The sequence below is a fragment of the Enhydra lutris genome, unplaced genomic scaffold (genome assembly GCF_002288905.1).
Source record: "Enhydra lutris kenyoni isolate GAN:26980312 unplaced genomic scaffold, ASM228890v2 scaffoldscaffold23, whole genome shotgun sequence".
In the NCBI taxonomy this organism is placed as follows: Eukaryota; Metazoa; Chordata; class Mammalia; order Carnivora; family Mustelidae; genus Enhydra; species Enhydra lutris.
Window position 1 is genome coordinate 27,628,456 of NW_019154107.1, and position 21,199 is coordinate 27,649,654.

At 45.5% G+C, this 21,199-nt stretch overlaps 1 protein-coding gene across 1 annotated transcript in view; it reads right to left on the reverse strand.

Annotated features, from left to right (window-relative positions):
* Window positions 1–20,919, reverse strand: part of LOC111150571 (zinc finger protein 674-like) — an 886,492-nt gene extending 865,573 nt beyond the window's left edge. The window contains exons 1-4 of the mRNA XM_022508057.1: window positions 20,583–20,919; window positions 7,269–7,395; window positions 6,909–7,004; window positions 333–2,285 (exon numbers count right to left, since the gene is read on the reverse strand). Coding sequence (XP_022363765.1) covers window positions 333–2,285; window positions 6,909–7,004; window positions 7,269–7,395; window positions 20,583–20,654 — 2,248 coding nt within the window. The 5' untranslated portion in view covers window positions 20,655–20,919. The remainder of the gene's footprint in view (window positions 1–332; window positions 2,286–6,908; window positions 7,005–7,268; window positions 7,396–20,582) is intronic.
* Window positions 20,920–21,199: the final 280 nt, after the last annotated feature.

Below are 21,199 nucleotides of genomic sequence, written 5' to 3' on the forward strand. Positions count from 1 at the left end.
TATCAAAGTGTTTCCCTCTGCATATAATTGCATGTCAACTGGTGGTGCCGGTGTTTCTATTTCCAACTGGCTGAAGGACACTTGGCTTTGTTTGCCTTCTGTTCACTTAAGCTGTGGGCTATCATGCCCACTCCCCCCGCCCCAACCCCGCACCCCCGATCACAGCATCTGGCACTCCTCTTTCCCTACTCTGAGACCTCTGATGTATCCCCAGGTCTGAGTCCCAGCTGAAGGCCTTTTCAGTCAGTGGCTTTATACTTTTTCTCCACTGTGAGTTTTCTGGTGCTTAATGAGATTCGATCTGTCGGTGAAGGCCTTCTGACATTCTATACAGGCATAGGGTTTCTTTCCGGTATGAATAATCTGATGCATACTTAATGTTGCTTTCTGGATGAAGGCTTTCCCGCATTTACTGCATTCATAGTGTCTCTCTCCAGTATGAGATTTCTGATGGATAGTGAGGCGGGACTTCCAAGTGAAGGTTTTTCCGCAGTCACTGCATTTATAGGGTTTCTCTCTAGTGTGGATTTTCTGATGTGTTATCAGATTGGACCTGTCAGTGAAGGCTTTTCCACATTCGGCGCATATATTGGGTTTCTCCCCTGTGTGAATCTTCTGATGCACACGAAGCTGTGACTTCTTAGTAAAGCACTTGCCACAGTCGCTGCACTCGTAAGGCTTCTCTCCGGTATGGATTCTATGATGTGCAATGAAGTGGGATTTCTGGATGAAGGCCTTCCCGCATTCAGGACAAACGTAGGGTTTCTCTCCTGTGTGGATTCTCTGATGCACACTTAGTGTCGATTTCTGGATGAAGGCTTTCCCACATTCGTTGCATTCATAGTGTCTCTCTCCAATATGAGATTTCTGATGTATTTTGAGGCGTGATTTCCATATGAAGGCTTTTCCACAGCCGTTGCATTTATAGGGTTTCTCTCCAGTGTGCGTTTTCTGGTGTTTAATGAGATTTGACTGGTCGCTGAAAGCCTTGCCACATTCAGCACATGTATAGGGTTTCTCTCCAGTATGAGTTTTCTGATGTGTAGTGAGGTTTGTCCTGTGAGTGAAGACCTTTCCACATTCTGTACATATATAGGGTTTTTCCCCTGTGTGAATTCTTTGATGCACGTGGAGCTGTGACTTCTTCGTGAACGACTTTCCGCACTCGCCACATTCGTAAGGCTTCTCGCCGGTATGGATTCTCTGATGTGTGTTGAAGTGGGATTTCTGGATGAAGGCCTTCCCGCATTCAGGGCATACGTAGGGTTTCTCTCCTGTGTGGATTCTCTGATGCATTCTGAGTGCTGACTTTCTGGTGAAGGCTTTCCCGCATTCGCCGCACGCGTAGTGTTTCTCTCCGGTATGAGTTTTCTGATGTATGGTAAGGTCTGAATTCTGGGAGAAGCCTCTTCCACACTCACGGCATTCGTACGGTTTTTCTCCCGTATGGATTCTCATGTGTCTAAAGAGATAGGATCTGTGGAAAAAGGCTTTTCCGCATTCACTGCATTTATAGGGTTTCTGCCCAGTATGAATTTTCTGATGTGTAATGAGGTTCGACTTGAGAGTAAAGGCCTTCTCACATTGAGTACATATATAGGGTTTGTCTCCTGTATAAGCACTTTGAGGTACATTAATTGGTGGCTTCTGCCTGAGGGCTTTGTGGCTTTTATGACATTCATGGGATTTTTCCTCAGCATGAATTCTCTGATGCTCAGAGAGATGGGGCTTTTGGGAGAAGCCCTTTACACACTCAGTACATACAGGCAGTTGCTCCCCAGTCTGAATTGTCTGATGGTGGATGAGAACTTGTTTGTTGCCAAGATGTTTTTCACATTGATTAATGTCACAGGAATTTGCCCCTGTATTCGCAGTCTCAGTAGACGAAGAGCTAGGGGCAAAATTGTTATCATTTCCAAAAATCTTATCAAGCTTCTTTGTTGCATTGCTTTTATTATGATTGTGTAAGTTTAAAGTATGCTTCAGACTCTTTCTAAATGGGTCATAGTTACGGAGACTTTTAATTGAAGGAACAAGCTTGGTACTCACATGGATTATTTTTTCAGTATTCTTACATTCATAGCCCCTCTCCTTAATCAATACTTTCACATGACTTAAAGGGTGATTCTGGCTCTCCCGATATCTCTCTAGCTGGCTTTTGTTTTGCCACAATTCTTCTAAAATGGAACACAATGGATCTTCTCCTATGAGTTGACCAAATTTCTCACAGTGCAATGAAACTTTCCCAGCAATTCTCTGGTGTTGCTTTTCCCCAATATCCTCGTCTAAAAAGAAAAAGAAAAAAGTAAAAATGACACGAAGGACAATTAGCAGAGGGTAGGGGGTACATGTAGTTCAGATGAGGTGAACACAGAAATGGAAGAGTCCATATGACAATCATGAAAATAGCAATAATGTAGTCATATAAAATTCTTCTAAAGTGCTTACTACATACGAAATAATTATATACCATTTATAATGCGCCAGGCCCCGTTCCCAGTGCTTCACACGTAATAGCTCATTTAATCCTCACTAAACCTTAAAAGGCGGCCATCATTACCAACCATGTTTCACAGATGAGAAAACAGCAGCACACAGGTTATGCATCTTGCTGAAATCAAATTGCTAAATAAATGAGAGATATGGGATTTGAATCCTGGGGATTCATATCCACTATGGAGGAGGTCTGGCCAGTGAGTCTAACCAGAAGAAGAAACCCAAGTCTGTCATGGGGAATCCTGACAGGGGAGAGAGAGTTCAGATTATATGTCTTCATTACTTATCAGCTCTAAACTGTTCTAATCTCTTTGCCTTCTCTCGCTTTTCCCTCTGAACCATAGGAGGACCAGCATAAACTTTATGTGCCTCAAAGACCCATTCTTCTACATCTATAGGAAACACGGTGCCAACATCAGCCATCTAAATAGTAAATAGATACCGTGCTCCAACTCTCGGCCAGCTGCAAGTTTTCCTTGGTCCCAGGGATCGATGCTTTCAACAAGTGTCAAATAGGCCAGGGAAAGCCACCTACGGCAGAAACTGCAAGCTATCCACCAAAAAAAGATTTGCATTTGCCTCTTCTTTTATAGTACTAGAAGGTAGCTGGGCAACCCATTTACCAGCCTTCCTTTGTCTTCACCAGTGGAGTATGAGTAGAAATGACATGTGCAGCTGCCAGCCTGGGACTCAAGACGGTGGGCAACACTCTTCCCCTCTCTCCTTCCCACCGGACTCAACAATGACCCAACATTCACCACACAGCTGACCACGATGCCCTAGGAGATGTCAGAGCAGGGACTTGGAACGTGGTCCCCGAATGGCCCACTGCGATCAGAGTTGACTTGCTGAACAAATCCATTCATCTCAGACTTCTTATACAAAAGACGCTATACATTGACACCGAGCTTGTTGTTTTGCTCCTCCGCATATTCAAAATGTTAGCTCTGATTTTAGGACACTTCTCCGGAGGTTATATCTGCTATGAATTTACAAATCAGACATGGTACCACTCATACCGATACTGAATTTGGCATGGTTTTCTTTCAGAACACAAAGACTGAAACTGTTAATATTTCATGCAACTGTTGTCCCTTTCCAAACATAATCTATGGTCCTTGGAATTCCCCTGAGCCAACACTTGAAACCTCCTTCCGAAAGACAGCAAGAGATTCTCCTCTGCCGATCTCCCCAAATTCAATTAATTTAAGTTTGCCAAATAGTTCCCATGCTTTGCTTCAGAAAAACGGAAGAATAAAGGCGCTGGGAACCAACTTATTGCCTCTCAACTCTAAATTCATGCCTCTTTGCCTGCTCTACAAAGACGGATCTGAGTCTCTTTAAATATCTGTCACAGGGGCGCCTGGGTGGCTCAGTGGGTTAAAGCCTCTGCCTTCAGCTCAGGTCATGATCCCAGGATCCTGGGATTGAGCCCCGCATCGGGCTCTCTGCTCAGCAGGGAGCTTGCTTTCCTCTCTCTCTCTGCTGCCTCTCTGCCTACGTGTGATCTCTGTCTGTAAAATAAATAATTAAAATCTTTAAAAATAAATAAATAAATATCTGTCGCAGTGTTGAGCTTTCTCTGGAATGCCGGGGGGCGGCTTTCCAGCAAGTTCCACCAGCATGGCACCTCAGTAACTCTTCTTCCATGCTCTGGGCCATGGCTGGGCCCCTCAACAAGGTCTGGATTCTTCTCTGGGAAGCAGGGGAGGCTCTTTGGTGGGTGGCCCATTGCAGCCCTAGAGGCACTGGCTGTTCCTTTTATCTGTGGTTCCTTTATTCTTTAGATTTCTCTTTACTTCTACTAATCTCTTGTCACTTCTGTCTCACCAGAGCTAACGATTCTTTCTTTTTTAAGATTTTATTTATTTATTGACAGAGAGAGACACAGAGAGAGGGAACACAAGCAGGGGCAGAGGGAGAGGGAGATACAGGCTTCCCGCTGAGCAGGGAGCCCGATGCGGAGCTCCATCCCAGCACCCTGGGATCACTGACCTGAGCTGAAGGCAGAGGCTTAACGACTGAGCCACCCAGGCGCCCCAATAATTCTTTATGTTATGCTTTCCCTGTTCAAATTTCTACAGTTTCTCTCTTCTGATCAGCCCCTGAATTGTACAGTAAGAAACAGGCTCTTCATTCTGAGAACTTTCTAAAAACATGGAGGTAAAGGCCTCAGTTACCACACAGTCTAAAATCTGTGCTTTTTTTTCTGAGTTCCTGTGGAAAGAAAGGTGAGGAAAAAGAAAGAGCCATCTATGTTGGACTAAGTGAGCCATTTCGCAGAACACCAAAATCTGATCACCAGGTGCAAACGTGTCATCTGAAGGGAGAGGGCACAGAATAAAGAGTCAGATTCATGGAACACTGACAAATGGGGGAGACATCAAGAAGATGTCAGAAATGCAAAGCACACGAAACAATCCACAAAATGAAAAAGCAGCCAACGCGAGGCAAGATCTTTGCAAGTCATGTATCTGATCAGGAGTTAATATCCAAATGCTATAAAGAGCTCATACAACTCATTGGCACAAAGCAAGCAAACCAATTAAAAAAATGGGTAGAGGAACTGAATAGACAGTTTTCCAAAGAAGACATCCAAAGGGTCACTGAAAGTGAACTAATAGAAAGAATGGAATCAGTGAATTCAATCAGGCATAAAATCATCATAATTCAGGCATAAGAAAACACAGAGCTGGGGCGCCTGGGTGGCTCAGTGGGTTAAGCCACTGCCTTCGGCTTGGGTCATGATCTCGGGGTCCTGGGATCGAGCTCCACATCGGGCTCTCTGCTCAGCAGGGAGCCTGCTTCCCTCTCTCTCTCTCTCTCTCTCTGCCTGCCTCTGTCTACTGTGATCTCTCTCTGTCAAATAAATAAATAAAATCTTTAAAAAAAAAAAAAGAAAAAAGAAAACACAGAGCTGGTTTTAGGTGGTATCACTGGGAACTGGGAAGATGGGCTGAGAACTGAAAATGGTATTTGCAAAAATGGAAAAGCACTAGGAACTGTAGGGTGACTAATTAAAAAAAAAAGGCTGAAAGATTAAAGAAGCACTGACAGAATGTGACAGAATTTGGAAGGTGGGAAGGTGATGTGTGAGATGATGATTCCAATTCCTGACGTACTGAGGGTCAAGAAGAAACATCTCATGGGAACCTTCTGGGTAGCTAAATCTAGTACTAAAATACCAGTGAAAACCAGACTGGAGATGTCAAAAGCAGAGTCATCAGAATTTAATACGGATGAATGTGTGCATGTATATGAAGAAAAGACTGGTGAACAGTGGACAGGGTCCCTAGGACAACCTCATGGCTGGGGGGTATAAGGAAGACGAGAAGGCTGGAAAAAGGGGCAAGTAATAAAATATTATGCAGCCGTTTGAAGGAATGAAGCCAGATGAACACACTGTAATACGGACAGACCTTATGGATGAGTGAAAAAAAAAAGGAACAGAATTAAGACCTGGGGCACAGGGCGCCTGGGTGGCTCAGTGGGTTAAGCCGCTGCCTTGAGCTCAGGTCATGATCTCAGGGTCCTGGGATCGAGTCCCGCATCGGGCTCTGTGCTCAGCAGGGAGCCTGCTTCCCTCTCTCTCTCTGCCTGCCTCTCTGTCTACTTGTGATCTCTCTGTCAAATAAATAAATAAAATCTTAAAAAAAAAAAAGACCTGGGGCACAATATAATTTATATGTACTAAAAATAGGCTCATAAACCCATACTTCTGGCTTTTAACAATTACCACACAAATTCACAGATAAACACAGTAACTCCGTTACCCCTGGAATGAACATGCGGAACTGGAATAAAAAGGAAGAAATGTTAAAATGTCTGAATGTGCAAGGAAGGAATCTAAGAGAAAGGGGGTGGGAGCGGAGTAGGAAGAAAAAACAGATCTTAGATAAGATAGGGTGGGAGGTATGTGATCCAGGACACAGAGATGAGAGACAGCTCTCTCGTCAAAATGCCAAGCAATGAAGACAATGGCTATTTGCAAGGATTGTACTTGGAGAAACTGTTCAGGTATCAAAGGAGCTTCCGTGAACTATCTCCAATAAACTATAGAAGTTTAGAACTTTTGGGGCACCTGGGTGGCTCAGTTGGTTAAGCGTCTGCTTTTGGCTCAGGACACGATCCTGGGGTCCCTGGGATCAAGCCCGGCATCCGACTCCTTACTCAGTGGGGAGCCTGCTTCTCTCTGTCTCTCTGTCCCTCTGTCTGCTGCTTCCCACTCCCCTGCTTATGTGCTCTCTTGCTCTTTCTTTCCGTGTAATAAATAAATAAAATCCTAAAAAAAAAAAGGCAGTTTAGAACTTGCTGGCAGGTTATCTTCACAGCCTTTCAAAGCTATCAGCCTCTTCCTGAAAAAATGAGATTTGCTTCCATGTCCCCCATCTGCCTGAGTCACACTCACTCACCTGACCAGCTCTGATGTGGGGTTTCCCCCTCCAATGTCCATGGCCCCTCTCCTTGCTCCAACTTGAAGATGACCTCTGGTTTGGGAACCAGGCACCCTGTTAACAGGACATAGTACAGGATCGGGTCCAGCTGATTGGATTTCAGGGGACTTTCAATGACATTTCCATTTGCTCTCCAGAAAAGTAAGCACATTTCATTGGCAACAGAGTAATAATGAGTGCTGAAAAGGGACTGAAGAATCCTGGACAGATCAAAGATGACCCCATCACACACTCAAGATGTTCCAGAACACCCAGCAGCTGAGAATGGAAATAGCCACACTCAGGCGCCTGGCAGGCACACAGGGCAGCTGTGCTTACCCACTGAGCGCAGGTGGCTGTAATTCTCCAGCGTCACATCCCGGTACAAGCGTCTCTGAGCAGGGTCCAGTTGCTGCCACTCTTCCTTGCTGAAGTCCACAGTCACATCCTCGAATGACACGGAGACCTGTAACAGCACAGTCCCGTTCAAGGCGACAGGGTCAGCAGGGGGCGGTGGGCGGTGGGGGGGGAGGTTGGAAGGAAGACAAATGGGAAGTCGTTTTTTCATGATGTTTTATCGTAATGTACCACATAGGGCTTTCACTCAGTACCTGGTTTTGTATTTCATTCTGTGAGAGAAAAAAACTTATTGAAGTAGCTTGACATTCATTGTGTATGTAGTACGTTCATTTGTTTATATAGTCAGTCATTCTTTTGCAAACATGAGGATTAAAATAGGCTCTCTTTAAGTCCTCTAGTTAATGTGGGTACTACCTACATGTACTGATTGATCACGTGCCAGGCAAGGCAATACAGAATTGAATAAAATAGAAATTGAATAACAAGAAACATATAGGGGGAAAGGTGAAGCAATAGAGCCTTTAAAGACAATACAGAAAATTCATCCCCAGGTTTTGGCACAAAACAAAACAGGAAAAAGATGATATAGACAAGTGTCTTTATGATCACAGATTAGGAAAATAGTTCTCAGACAAGATGCAAAAAAAAACATTAACCATAATGAAAAAGATTGACATCTGGCTACCATAAATTTTAAAGCTTCTATTCATTTAAAAGGTAGTGTTGTAAGAGAAGAAAAGGAAAGCCACCGAATAGAAGATATCTGCACCACCTATTACTGTCAAAGGGTGTATATCTCGAGGATGTAAAGAACTCTTACAAGCCAATAAGAAGATCACCGAGTAGAAAAGTGGGCAAAGCATTTGAACAGGCATTTTACAAAAGGGGAAAATCAAGGTTTTAGTAAACATGAAAAGGGCTTAACCTTAGTTAACCAGGGAATGCAAATTTAAACCACAGTGAGGGGCGCCCGGGTGGCTCAGTTGGTTGGGCATCTGCCTTCTGCTCAGGTCATGATCCTGGGGTCCTGGGATGGAGCCCTGCATCGGGCTCCCTGCTCAGCCGGGAGCCTGCTTCCCCCTCTCCTGCTCCCTGTGCTTGTGCGCGCTCCTCTCTGTCAAAAAAATAAAAAAAATCAAAAAAAAAAAAAAAAAAAAACCCTTAGTGAGATACCACTATAAAATCCCTAGAATGTCCTCAATGAAAAAGACCGATAGTATGAAGTATTGAGGAGAATGTGGTGTGATAAGCACTCTCATATTTCTGATGGTGATCTAAATTGGTGCAACTTTGCTGGAAAGCATTTTATCTTTATTGGGTAATGTTAAAGCATGCATATGCGAGAACACAGTGATTCCACTCGTGGCAATATGCCCAACCGGAATATGTGTACATGTGCAATGGGAGGCATGGCCAAGAATATTTATAGCAGCATTATTCAAAATGTGTGTAATATTTCATGATAAAAAGTTAAAAATTAATAGTAATTAAAAAACCAGTGTTCAACATAATAGTAACAGTATCTATCCTCTGTGTGAAAAATATTAAGAATATTTTCTGGGGGGCGCCTGGGTGGCTCAGTGGGTTGAGCCTCTGCTTTCAGCTCAGGTCGTGATCTCAGGGTCCTAGGATCGAGGCCGGCATGGGGCTCTCTGCTCAGCGGGAGCCTGCTTCTCCCTCTCTCTCTCTGCCTACTTATGATCTCTCTCTCTCTGTGTCAAATAAATAAATAAAAACTTATAAAAAAGGATATTTTCGGGGATGCCTGGGTGGCTCAGTTGGTTGAGTGACTGATGCTTTTTTATTTTAAAGATTTTCTTTATAAAAAACAAAGATTTTATTTATTTATTTATCTGACAGAGAGAGACAGCAAGAGAGGAAACACAGGCAGGGGGAGTGGGAGAGCAAGAAGTAGGCTTTCTGCTGAGCAGGGAGCCCCATGTGGGGCTCGATCCCAGGATCCTGGGACCATGACCTGAACCGAAGGCTGATGCTTGATGACTGAGCCACCCGGGAGCCCTGAGTGACCGATTCTTGATTTTGGCTCAGGTCTTGATCTTGGGGTCATGGCTTGTGTCAGGCTCTGCATTCAGTGCCAAGTCTGTTTGAGATTCTCTCTCTCCCTCTCTCTCTGCCCTTCCTCCCACTTGTGCTCCCTCTCTCTAAATAAATCAATAAAAAAATCTTTAAAAAAGAGTATCTTCTTAGTGCCTTTCATTTGTATAATCCCTAAGCATATTACATCCCCCACCCCGGCCCCCACGCCACAGACACACACACACACACACGACCCAAGACCAGTTTTCTGGCTAGGGAGATCTGGGGAGTTGGGGGAGAGACCATGTGAATGTATTACCTATTCAAAAATTAAGTTAAAAATCACCGATGGGACCAAAATGGAATAGACATAATTCTCTCTATTTCTCCTGCTGAGTACAGCTAAAACCTCAGGACATTATATATAAAACAAAGATAAGGGTACTCTGTAAGTTGGAGAGAGGGAGGCAAACTTGCCATGGTCGTCGGAACCTGAGGAATGACACAGTGGTGATTTCCCCATTTTCTTTTTGCCCCACATATCTTGGACTAGGTGCTAGAGAAACTGGCAACCTAGAATGCCAACTGGCATAGACTGAGAACAGCCCCAGGAAAGCCTGCTTTCATGTGTTAAAGTACCAGGGAAAAGGCAACGTAGCAAGAGAGAAAAACTTCAATAATACCGCCCTGTTCCAGCCAAGTATCACGTAAAAGAACTGTGCTCCTACTCCCATTCTCATCAGCAAAGGCTGAATGGGGAGCCTAGATTTTCATCCCGGCCTGGGGGTAACGAGACCCCTTGCCCATAGTATCAGTTTAGGCTGCGTGGGGCTCTTGGACTTCCATCCCCACTTGATAACAAGGTGTCCTCTGCCTTCCCACCAGGGTGGTGTCAGACGTGGTGTGTGGGAAGGCCTGAAATCCTACCCTTGCCCAGTAGCAACAAGGTGCTTGTTTCCTTCTGGGGTGTCAAAGGAGGTCAGCTGGGGAACCTGAACTTTACATCTACCTGGCAATAAGGAGCATTTTTCAGAATCTTCTTCAGAAGAAGAGGATTCTTCCTTTCTAGCAGAACAGTGTCAGAGGAGACCTGTTAAACACAGCATTTAAATAAAATCTAGAGTGTCATAGTTCCCAAAATATCCAGGACATAACTGAAAAATCAGGCATCATGAGAAGAAGCAGAAAAATCTCGACTGGAATGAGAAAAGACAATCAAGAGATATCAACATTGAGATAACACAGATGTTAGAACTATCTGACAAGAATTTTAGAGCAGCTATCATAAAAATGTTTCAACATACTCAAAAGAAATTTGAGAATAGAAAGTCTTAGCCAAGAAAGAAAAGATACAAAGACAAACTGAATGGAAATTTTAGAACCGAAAAATAACATTGACAAAATTTAAAACTCCACTGTGGGCTCAACAGGAGAATAGAGAGGACAGAGGAAAGAATCTGAGAACTTGACAATGGAACAATGGAAATGATCCAATATGAACAGAAAGGAAAATTGGCTGGAAAAAAAATGAGCAGAGCCTCAGGGACCTGTGAGACAATAATAGAAGATCGGGCATTTGTGTCATCAGAGTCCCAGAAGGAGAGGAGAACAAGTGTGGGGCTGAAAAAATATTTGAAGAAACTGGCTGAGAATTTCCCAAATTTAACAAAAATTATCAACGTACAAGTTTCAAGAAACTGAGGAAAACCCCCAGAGGAAAAGCCAAAGAAATCTACACCAAGACACATTACAATCAGACTTAAGAAAACTAAAGACAAAGAAAAAAAAACCTTAAAATTAGCTAGAGAGAGACCACAACTTACTTATGGGCAGAAAACAAAGTGACAACGGATTTCTCATCAGAAACCATGAAGGAAGGGGCGCCTGGGTGGCTCAGTGTGTTAAAGCCTCTGCCTTCGGCTCAGGTCATGATCCCAGGGTCCTGGGATGGAGCCCCGCATCGGGCTCTCTGCTCGGCAGGGAGCCTGCTTCCCTTCCTCTCTCTCTGCCTGCCTCTCTGCCTCCTTGTGATCTCTGTCTGTCAAATAAATAAATAAAATCTTTAAAAAGAAAAAGAAAGAAACCATGAAGGAGAGATGCAAATGGCACAACATTTTTCCTTTTTTCTTCCCAAAGATTTATTTATTTATTTATATTGGGGGGAGGGGCAGAGAGAGAGAGAGAATCCTCGGGCAGGCTCCCCACTGACAGCAGAGCCTGATGCAGGGCTTGATCCCAGGACCCTGAGATCATGACCTGAGCCAAAATCAAGCGTCAGCTGCCTAACTGACTGAGCCACCGAGGTACACCGGCACAACATTTTTAAGTACTCAAAGAAAAGAACTGTTGACCCTGCCATATCTGGCAAAACTACCCCTAAGAAATGAAGTAGTAACAGGCATTGGGGTGGCTCAGTCATTTAAGCGTCTGACTCTTGATTTCGGCTGGGGTCATGATGTCAGGATAATGAAGTCGAGCCCTGCATTGGGCTCCGTGCTGGGCATAGAGTCTGCTTAAGATTCTCTCTTTCCCTCTCCCTCTGCCCCTCCCCCCTTCCCTGCTCCCCCACCCCCCAATAAAAAGAAATGAACTGGTAATGGCCAATAAATACATGACAAGGTGCTCAGCGTCATTAATGATCAGGGAAATACAAATCAAAATGACGATGAGATACCACCTCACACTCACTAGGATGGCTGGAATCAAGACGTCAGAAAATAGCAAGTGTTGGTGAGAACGTGGAGAAATTGGAACCTTCATATATTGCTGGGGGAGTGTAAAATGGTACAGCTGCTTCGGGAAACAATCTGGCAGCTCCCCAAATGACTGCATATAGCTACCATTCGACCCAGCAATTCCATTCCTAGGTACATATATCCTCAAGAGAAATGAAAATATACGGCCGTGGGGGCACCTGGGTGGCTCAGTGGGTTAAAGCCTCTGCCTTCGGCTCAGGTCATGATCCCAGGGTCCTGGGATCGAGCCCCGCATCAGGCTCTCTCCTCAGCAGGGAGCCTGCTTCCCTTCCTTTCTCTCTGCCTGTCTCTCTGCCTACTTGTGATCTCTGTCTGTCAAATAAATAAATAAAATCTTTTTTAAAAAAGAAAATATACGGCTGCATAAAAACACGTACACATATGTCGAAAGCAGCGTTACTCATAAGAGCTAAAAGGTGGAAAACACGCCGGTGTACATCAGTTGACAAAGGGATCAACAAAACACGATACATCTATACAATGGCATATTATTCAGCCATAAAAAGGAATAAAATAATGGACACATGCTACAACAGGTACATGTCCAACGAGCTAGACTTCTTCCCTATCTGTATCTACGTACAAACTTACCCACCTATAGGGACTGGAGACTTCCTACTTTATTCTTCAGGTTATATATAATCTATTACTACCATTATTTATTTTGCTACTCAAATTGTCCCAGATTTGACCAGAGGGAGTTCCTTGAAACATTATGCTATGTGAAAGAAGCCAGACACAAAGATCACAGAATATATGAGTCCATTCATGTGAACTGTCCAGAAGAGTGAAGTCTATAGAGACAGAAAGTGTATTAGTGGTTGCTGGGGTTGGGGGAGGCAGGGAGCGGGGGTGGAGGGGTGGGGAGGAGTGACGGCTGCAGGAAATGGGGCTTCTTTTTGAGGTGATGAAATTGTTGTCAAATGGATTGTGTGAAGCTGTAATTAAGAAAGAAGAAGTGAAAAGGAAATCAAGATATTCTCAGGTGAAGGAAAATCTGTGGCCAGCAGACCTACCCCAAGTGAATGGCCAATGCAAGTTCTGTAAACAGAAAGGAGATAGTAAGAAAACGAATCTTGGAGCGTCAGGAAGGAAGAGAAAACAGAAAAAGTAAAAGTACAAGAAAACACAATAGACATTCCTCTTCCTCTCGGGTTTTCTAAATTACATTTGCAGGTCAAAGCAAAACGTATTACATTGTCTATTGTGGATTTCCATGTATGTAAGGGAAATATTTAAGACAACTGTATTATAATATAATCTGGTAAGGGTAAAGGGATTTAAAGGTCACTAAGTTTTCTAAGCTTCATTCTAACTGGTAAAATGTCAATGCCAGTGACTTATTTGGTGAAGGAATTGTTCTGTACTTGTATTATTGCACAAGAATCAATACATGGGGGCGCCTGGGTAGCTCAGTTGGTTGGGCGACTGCCTTTGGCTCAGGTCATGATCCCGGAGTCCCGGGATCGAGTCCTGCATTGGGCTCCCCGCTCAGCAGGGAGTCTGCTTCTCCCTCTGACCTTCCCCCCTCATGCTCTCTCTCCCTCACTCTCTCTCTCTCCCAAATAAATAAGTAAGTAAATAAATAAATAAATAAATAAATAAAATCTTTAAAAAAGAAGAATGAGTACATGAATGGCAGAGAACTACACACACACACTGTAGCAATGTCAGTTTCCTGTTTGTGATACTCAGTGATGCAGGATGTAAGCACTGGCAGAAACTGCGTAAAGGGTTACATGAGACCTCTCTCCATCTTTGCAACTTCCAGTAAATCTATAATTATTTCAAAAATAAAAAGTTTTAACAAGCTACCAATATTATCCTCAGAAGGACTGGAGTAGTGAGCACACCAGAAAAGATCAGAATGCTATTCAAAAGAAGCATTCATTTCTTTCCTCTCTGCCTACCTACAAACCTATCCACCTATTATATGGGCTGGTGACTTCCTACTTTATTCAGTGGGTTATAATCTATTGCAATCATTTTTTATTTTGCTACTCAAATTGTCCAATTTGGCCACAGGGAGTTCCTTCCAGGTGGCTCCTGTGTCATTCTGACATGGCCCCATCTTTTAAGCACTCTATTAATTTTCAGTACGATGAGTTCTTCCACGGTCATTTTGTACTCTCTGCTCTAACCCTGGAATCAGTCATTTCTCCAAGAAGCTCTGCTTCCCATTAGTGATGAATGACAAATCAAGGTGTGCTCATTATGCCTGGTGTGTAATTGTATTTTCAGCAGTCAGAGCGAGGGCTGTTCTTCCTTGGAATGCCAACTAATCGATGTGGAAGAAATGATGGGATTAGAAAAACGTCATTAGGGAAACAGCAGAGTAATTAATTGTTAGAGGCAAGAATTATCACTGGATGCATGAGAAATAGGATATTTACATAGCCTCAAAGTATCTCCCCACAAAATAGTTATTAATTACACAGGGAAAGACAGTCACGTTACAGAACCTGACAGACACTGTCTCAGTCATAGTGAACAAAGTTAATGTTATCAATGAAGTCTAAATTGATATTGAATGCCTACTGACACGAAGCACTGAGAAGAACACAGCACTGTTTCTGTGATACTCCTGAGCAAAAAAAGGAATGACCTAAATCTGATCATGAGGAAGCAAGAAACAAATCCAAGTTGAGGGACATTCTTTCAAATGGTCCATGTCATGAAAGTCAAGGAAAGGCTGAGGCACTCTTCCGGATCCAAGACTAAAAGGACATGCCAAGGAAACGTAATAAATGAACCTGGATTGGATCCTGGACTAGGGGAAAATGCTATAAAGGACCTTCTTGTGACAGCTGGGGAAACTGTATATTATACGTACCAGATTAGATAATTAGGTAATACATGTTATGTTAGCCCCTTATCGATGTGAAATTTCTTCTTTCTGAAAACTGTACTGTGGTTACGGAAGAGAATGTCCTTGTTCTTAAGAGATTTGCCTTGAAGTATTTAGGGGTAAATACTAAAAACCGTGTCTGCAAATTCCTCTCAAGTGGTTCAGAAAATAAAGTTTTAAATATAGCTGTGTGTATACACATAGACACGAACTTACAAACACACAGGCATACATCAAGAACGGAATGAAAGCAAATGTGGTAAAATGTTAATGGGTTATTTTGGATACAGGGGGTACATAGTTCTTTGTGCTGTTCCAGTAACTTCTCTTTCATTTTAAAATTATTTCAAAAGAATCAAAAGTTAAAAACAAAAAACCAAAGATTTGAAACTCCTCGTGGAAAATTTAGGTGACTATTTGTTTAGGCCTTGGGGTGGGTGAGGATTTCCTAAAGGACAGAGAATATGTGTTGGGTATCAAAGAAAAGACCTAATGATTTGACTCTTTGGAAATGAAGAAGCTTTATTTGCCAAAAGCCCCTCTGGCCTCCGGGAGCCCAGGTTGGCCTCCCCTTGCTGGTGAATGATCAGGGGCACCAAGCATGCGGGGAACTCACAGTACCTTCTCCAGCACCAGCAGCTTCTGGAGGCAGTATCACAAACCCTGGGCCGAGCCCAGCACTTGGAGCATCGCCCCCCCACCACCAAGCCAGCACTCCTGAGCACAGCCCTGGGGGTTGCTGAGAGGAGGACCTTCACTTGAGCCCCTAGGAACACACCTGACCTGTACCACCTTCATCACCCAAGGGCAGTCAACAAGGGGGAGCCTTGGGTCAGGCTTGGGGGAAGCTCTCATTCTGCCCGCCCATCCTCTGGAGCAGCTTGCCAGCTACCCCGAGGGCAGAGGGGCAGGTGTGTGGGCAACACGAGGGGGAGGAGCCTCAGGGGGCAGGACATGAGTGGCTATTTACCAATCAGTGTGCAAGAATGAAAATACTCTCTCATTTGGCACTGTTCAACATTTTAACAACTCCAGTGGCCCAAGCTAGTGGACAAAAGACCACCCTCAGTCAGTCCCTCCCTCCCTGGGAGTCATGATGGCCCCATTTGCAGGGAAAGTGTACAAAGCCCATGACAGGCATTCTCAGCAGGGACAGACACAAGATAAATATACGCAAAGTATACTGCCCACAGATGCCTGTCTTTGCTCCCCTTCCCCGCAAAAATAGCAGCTTTGGGAGGGGGATTTTGGTGCCAGAAATCTGGGGAGAAAGTTGCTAACACAGACTCACCCAGATTTCAGCCTCACCCGCCACCTATGAAAAGGTTTGATTTCCTGTTCCATTTATACCAGGCAGGATGGCACGCCTATCACCACGAACCCTGCAAGGACTTCCTCATCCGAGGTGAGGATCCCCACTCTAGCTCCTCGAGGCTCTCCAGCGACCCACTGGGCTCTCCTGTCTCCCTTCGGGATCATCTGAGCCACACATTACGGGATCTCATCCCGGGGGCCCTGCTGGGCTGCCAGGATTGACTACTCACTGTCCGTTGTGTTTCCTGGCCCTCAGCTCCCGCCCATCCCACAGCCGGCTTAGGTCTCCATACCCCCACTTCTGGGCTTGCCTCACTCCTGCAGATGAACACTTCCACATCCCCTCCTGTGATATGACCCGGCCCTCCTATACCCTATCCCAGCCTAGCAGAAGGGCTTCCATGGTGCTTATGGGGCTGGCTGAAAGTGTGCAGCGAGTTCTTGGCTCCCCTCACCAGAGGCCAAAGACCCAGCCTCTCTGTGTGTTTGCCTTTAGCTGGGGTTGCTTTGATCTTCCCTACTCCCTCTGGTCGTCCCCCGTTCCCTCGGACTGTTTTCGTACCCCTCCAGGGCTCCCTCTCGGTTTCCCCTGCTTCCCCTGCCCACTCCTGTCTCTTCTCCCTGCTGCTCCCTCTTCTGGTCCTTATTCCCTCAGCGTTAGTCCTCATTGGACTGCCTTGGTCCCTCTGTTTACTGTTCCCTCTAAATGTTGGTTGCTCCTTCTGAGTGCCCTTTGGTCTCTTTCCGGATTGTCCCTGGGTTCCTCTAACTGTTCCACGCCTCCTGTTTCTTCTTCCCTCTGATGCTCCCTGGTGCCTCTGACTGTCCTGTTTCCTCCGACAGTTCTCCCTCTAGCTGACCTTAGTCTGTGGCATCATTCTTCTGATGGCGCCCTAGTCCATCTGGCTGTTCCCTGGTCCTGATGAGCTTTTCTTATTCCTTCTACTTGGCACAGACTGACTGCCCTTTGAGGCCCCTGACTGCTGTCCGGTCCCAGTTCTTCCCTGTGCCTTCAGCAAATCTAGAATGCATTTTTAATATACTCTCACTTGACACTCCTGCATCTGGTTTGGGAGGTGGAGGGGGCACTTTGCAGACAGCTGGTCAACCCGGCTCCTAGCCTAGACTCTTGACCACCAAAGTCTACCAGTTCTGGACGCTCCGCCATGCTTGATGTTGGACTTTCGCCTTCTCCATCACTTACATCATGTCTATTTGCTGGTTCTTCTGTTTCCTGGGTAGGGTGACCAACTGTTTCATTCCCCCAGGACTTTCCCTATTTTCGTACTGAAATCCCTGATCCCAGGAAACCCTGTCACCCTATTCCAGGGAACTCTGGCTGTTCCTCAGCCTCTCCCTGGCTTCTGCAACTAGCCCTTAACCCCGGTGCCTGTTACATGGGGCCTCTTGCTGCTAACTGGCCTCAGGAATGCCTACTATGCCTTCCAGCTATTCTCTAGTCCCTCTAGCTGTTCTCGGGTCTGTCAAGCTGCTCTCCAACACCAGATAAGCTTTTAATTTGTGGTTTCCTAGTCCCCTGATTAGCCCCGGGGACCTCCAGTAGACACCCTGTGCCTAGTACAGCTTTGCTGTTCCCTCTGGCGGTTCCTGGACCCAGAGACTCTTCCTTGTTCCGCGTGGCTCCTGATGTCCTCAGCTACTCCTCAGCCCGGGAGGCCTTTCCCTGCCTTTCCACCTGTCCCATGGGCCTGTCCCCTCCCCACCCTTCCCCGTTTATAGCCTCGGCAGCTGGTCCTTGCTCCTCTGGCTGCTATCCACTCCCTTCCCATTCTTTCCTATTTTTTTTGTTTCCTGGCGCCTCTACCTTTCCCTATCCCCTTGGATTCTTCCTGAAGCCCTGGTGCCTTGTGAAGCTGCTTGTCCCACAGGCTCCTGCCCAGAATGCCAAACCTATCTACTTTTTTTTTTTTAAGATTTTATTTATTTATTTGACCGACGGAGATCACAAGTAGGCAGAGAGGCAGGCAGAGAGAGAGGAGGAAGCAGGCTCCCTGCTGAGCGGAGAGCCCGATGTGGGGCTCAATCCCAGGACCCTGGGATCATGACCTGAGCTGAAGGCAGAGGCTTTAACCCACTGAGCCACCCAGGTGCCCCTCTACTTTTTCCATTTTAGCCAAATTTTGTTTTCCCATCCGTCTGGATGGTCTCTGCTCCTCTGGTTGCTATCTACCTTCTGGTCCCTCCTCCTATTTTGCGATCCCTCTTATTGTTCTTAGACCTGCTGGCTTTTCCCTGCTCTCTACTTCTCCAGTCCCCATGACTATTTGTTGGTCTTTCCGCTGCCCCTGGCTTCTGGGCTTCTGTTTCCCATTTCCTCTGTTCCATTGCACTCTCATCTGTCCCCTGGGTCCCTTGGCTATCCTCCATCTCCAGGGAGAGCACCAGGGTCCCCTCAGCTGTTCCTCATCCCTCTTTCTCTTACTGACCCTTCTGCCTATTTTCCAGGTTCAGCCACTATTTCCTGGTCCCGCTGGCTGTTCCTACCTCCGGGGACACTCTTATTGGTTCTTTGGCATCTCTGCCCATTCCCTGCTCCCTGATGTCTAACGAAAAAAACCAAAACCCCAACAAATAAATAAGTGAATAAATAACATTCAACAGTGTCTTGGTCATTTCCATCTCTTCTTGAAAAGGGTCAGAGGTCTGTGGTTGGAAAGGAAGAGATGAGTGGAGAAATGTACCCTGTAGAGGCCAGAATCTTTCATCTAGAAATTCCCACACACTGGCTGGGCAAGAGGCCACCTGCGGAAAGACTGGGGAGGAGCACGTCACTGCGGGCCCAAACTGTGGGTCTGTGATTGATACGATGGAGCCTCTACATTTCCATGGGTGTTTACCATTTGACAGCTTCATACCTTTGACCCAAATATAATTTCAGTGACGTGAGCAAAAGACTCAAATGCAGGAATTTTCCCACAGCAGTGTTGATCACAACAGAAAACCTGAAACACCCTAAATACACATACAATGGATTGATTAAATTCATTCAAGTTTACCCAAAGGACATAATGCTGTGCGTTGTGCGGACAGGAAGATAAAATACTTAATGCCCAGAAAATCATGTTAAGCTGACAAATGAAAAAGGAGGCAACCAAATACTGTGATTCCATTTTTAAACTTGAGCTACAGGATGTATCCGTGTCTGGTATGCGTGCACAGACACAGTCCCGAACATACACCCACATACACGCACGCATGTGCATACAAAGGAAAAATGAACTGAAAGGAAATGTAGCTGAATGTTAACAATGGTTAACTTTGGGTGATGCTGGAATTACAAGTAATGTTTCATTCTCTTCTATTTGTTTGCCTGTGTTTTCTAACATTTTATCGTGGCATAATGAAATTATGAAACAATAAAAATCAAAATAATTTTTTAAAGCTTAATATCCTAGTGACCATGTGACCCTGAGCCCCTGTGACCAGAAGCCTGTCCCAGAGGTGACAGCACCCACAGGAAGGTCTGAAGCAGGGAGCTGTTGGGCAGGGTCTGGCTTTCTCATCTCCTTCCCCTGTTTACAGATTCTCAAGGGGAATATTTATTTTTCCTTTTATTTTTCTAAAAATATTTTATTTATTTATTTGAGAGAGAAAGAGAAGGAACATAAATGGGGTGGGGGGTAGAGGGGCAGATGGAGAGGGAGAAGCAGACACGGGGCTTGATCCTAGGACCTGGACATCATGACTTGAGCTAAAGGCAGGTGCCCAACAGACTGAGCCACCCAGATGCTCAAAGGGAAATTGTAGTGGGCAACTTGGTCTTGGCTTGGTGTGGTGAGAGTGGAGGACCCATTCAGGAGACCTGGTTCCAGTCTAATGCTGTTACTCACACTCCAAGGGGCCTGGGCAAGTCCTGTCCATTCTCGGGCCATTTTACACCTTTGAAAGGAAGAGGAAGAACTAGAAAGACCCTGGATCCTGTTGTTGTCCTATTACCCTGCCATCTTCTCAGTTCCAGAGGAAAGGGGTTTTTCTGCCTTAGATCAGGATAGAGGAGAAATCAGCAAATCCCCTGAGACAAGGGAGAAAGGAGGCTGGGGGAGGAGGGAGTGATCAGCTGTGCATCTACACAGAGCCAGGTAACCCTCCCATCCCACCTTCCCTCCATCACATGACCACTGAAACACACAGGGCTCTGGATGTGGGACACCGGCTACGTGGTACTCACACAGCCGGAGGACGGTGACCTGGTATCCTAGAGTCTTGGAATCAGCCACTTCTGTGACCCACCTGCCCCCTCCTTGTGGCCCTGGGGACAAGTCAGGGCTGCCTCCTCACTGGGTGAATTCCAGACCCTGGAGTCCTCTCCCTCCTCACCTCACACAGGCTGCCATGTCCCTCTGCAGCCAGGACCGAGGACCACTGGGGAGAACTCTGGTTAGCTGGCATGTTCCCGCTGGGCCTCAGCTCTCCGGGCTCTCTTGCCGATGACTCTGCTCTTCCCAGGAGCTAGAAGCCGGGTGGGCAGCTGGGGACCCAATCAGAGCTGCTGGGGTCGGGAGGTAGGTCCTAGAGCCTCCACTACGGGGTCTGGCCCGGGGGTTCCGCAGAGACTCCAAGAAATGCTGAAAAGCCAGTGTCCATGTGGTCAGTCATTCACCATCCTCCCCACAATTGCCTCCTGGGGGCACCGAGGGGGCAGCTCTCTGTGCTGGATACTGTGAAAAAGTTCAGTAAAACCAACACCAAGTGTTAGCATATAATATGAAAAAAAATACTCATAAGACTTAGTATAAAATGAATGAGGGCTTGAATTCCAGATCTTCCAGCTAGAATTTGGGGGAAGTCACTTTAGTCTGAGTTTCTTTATCTTACAACTGAGGATGAAAACATCTGTTCTCATAGGGTCATTAGAATTAAATGGTATAATACCTCCAAAGGGCTCATTCCTACTTGGCACCCGGAACATACTCCATTGATATTAAATATTATTA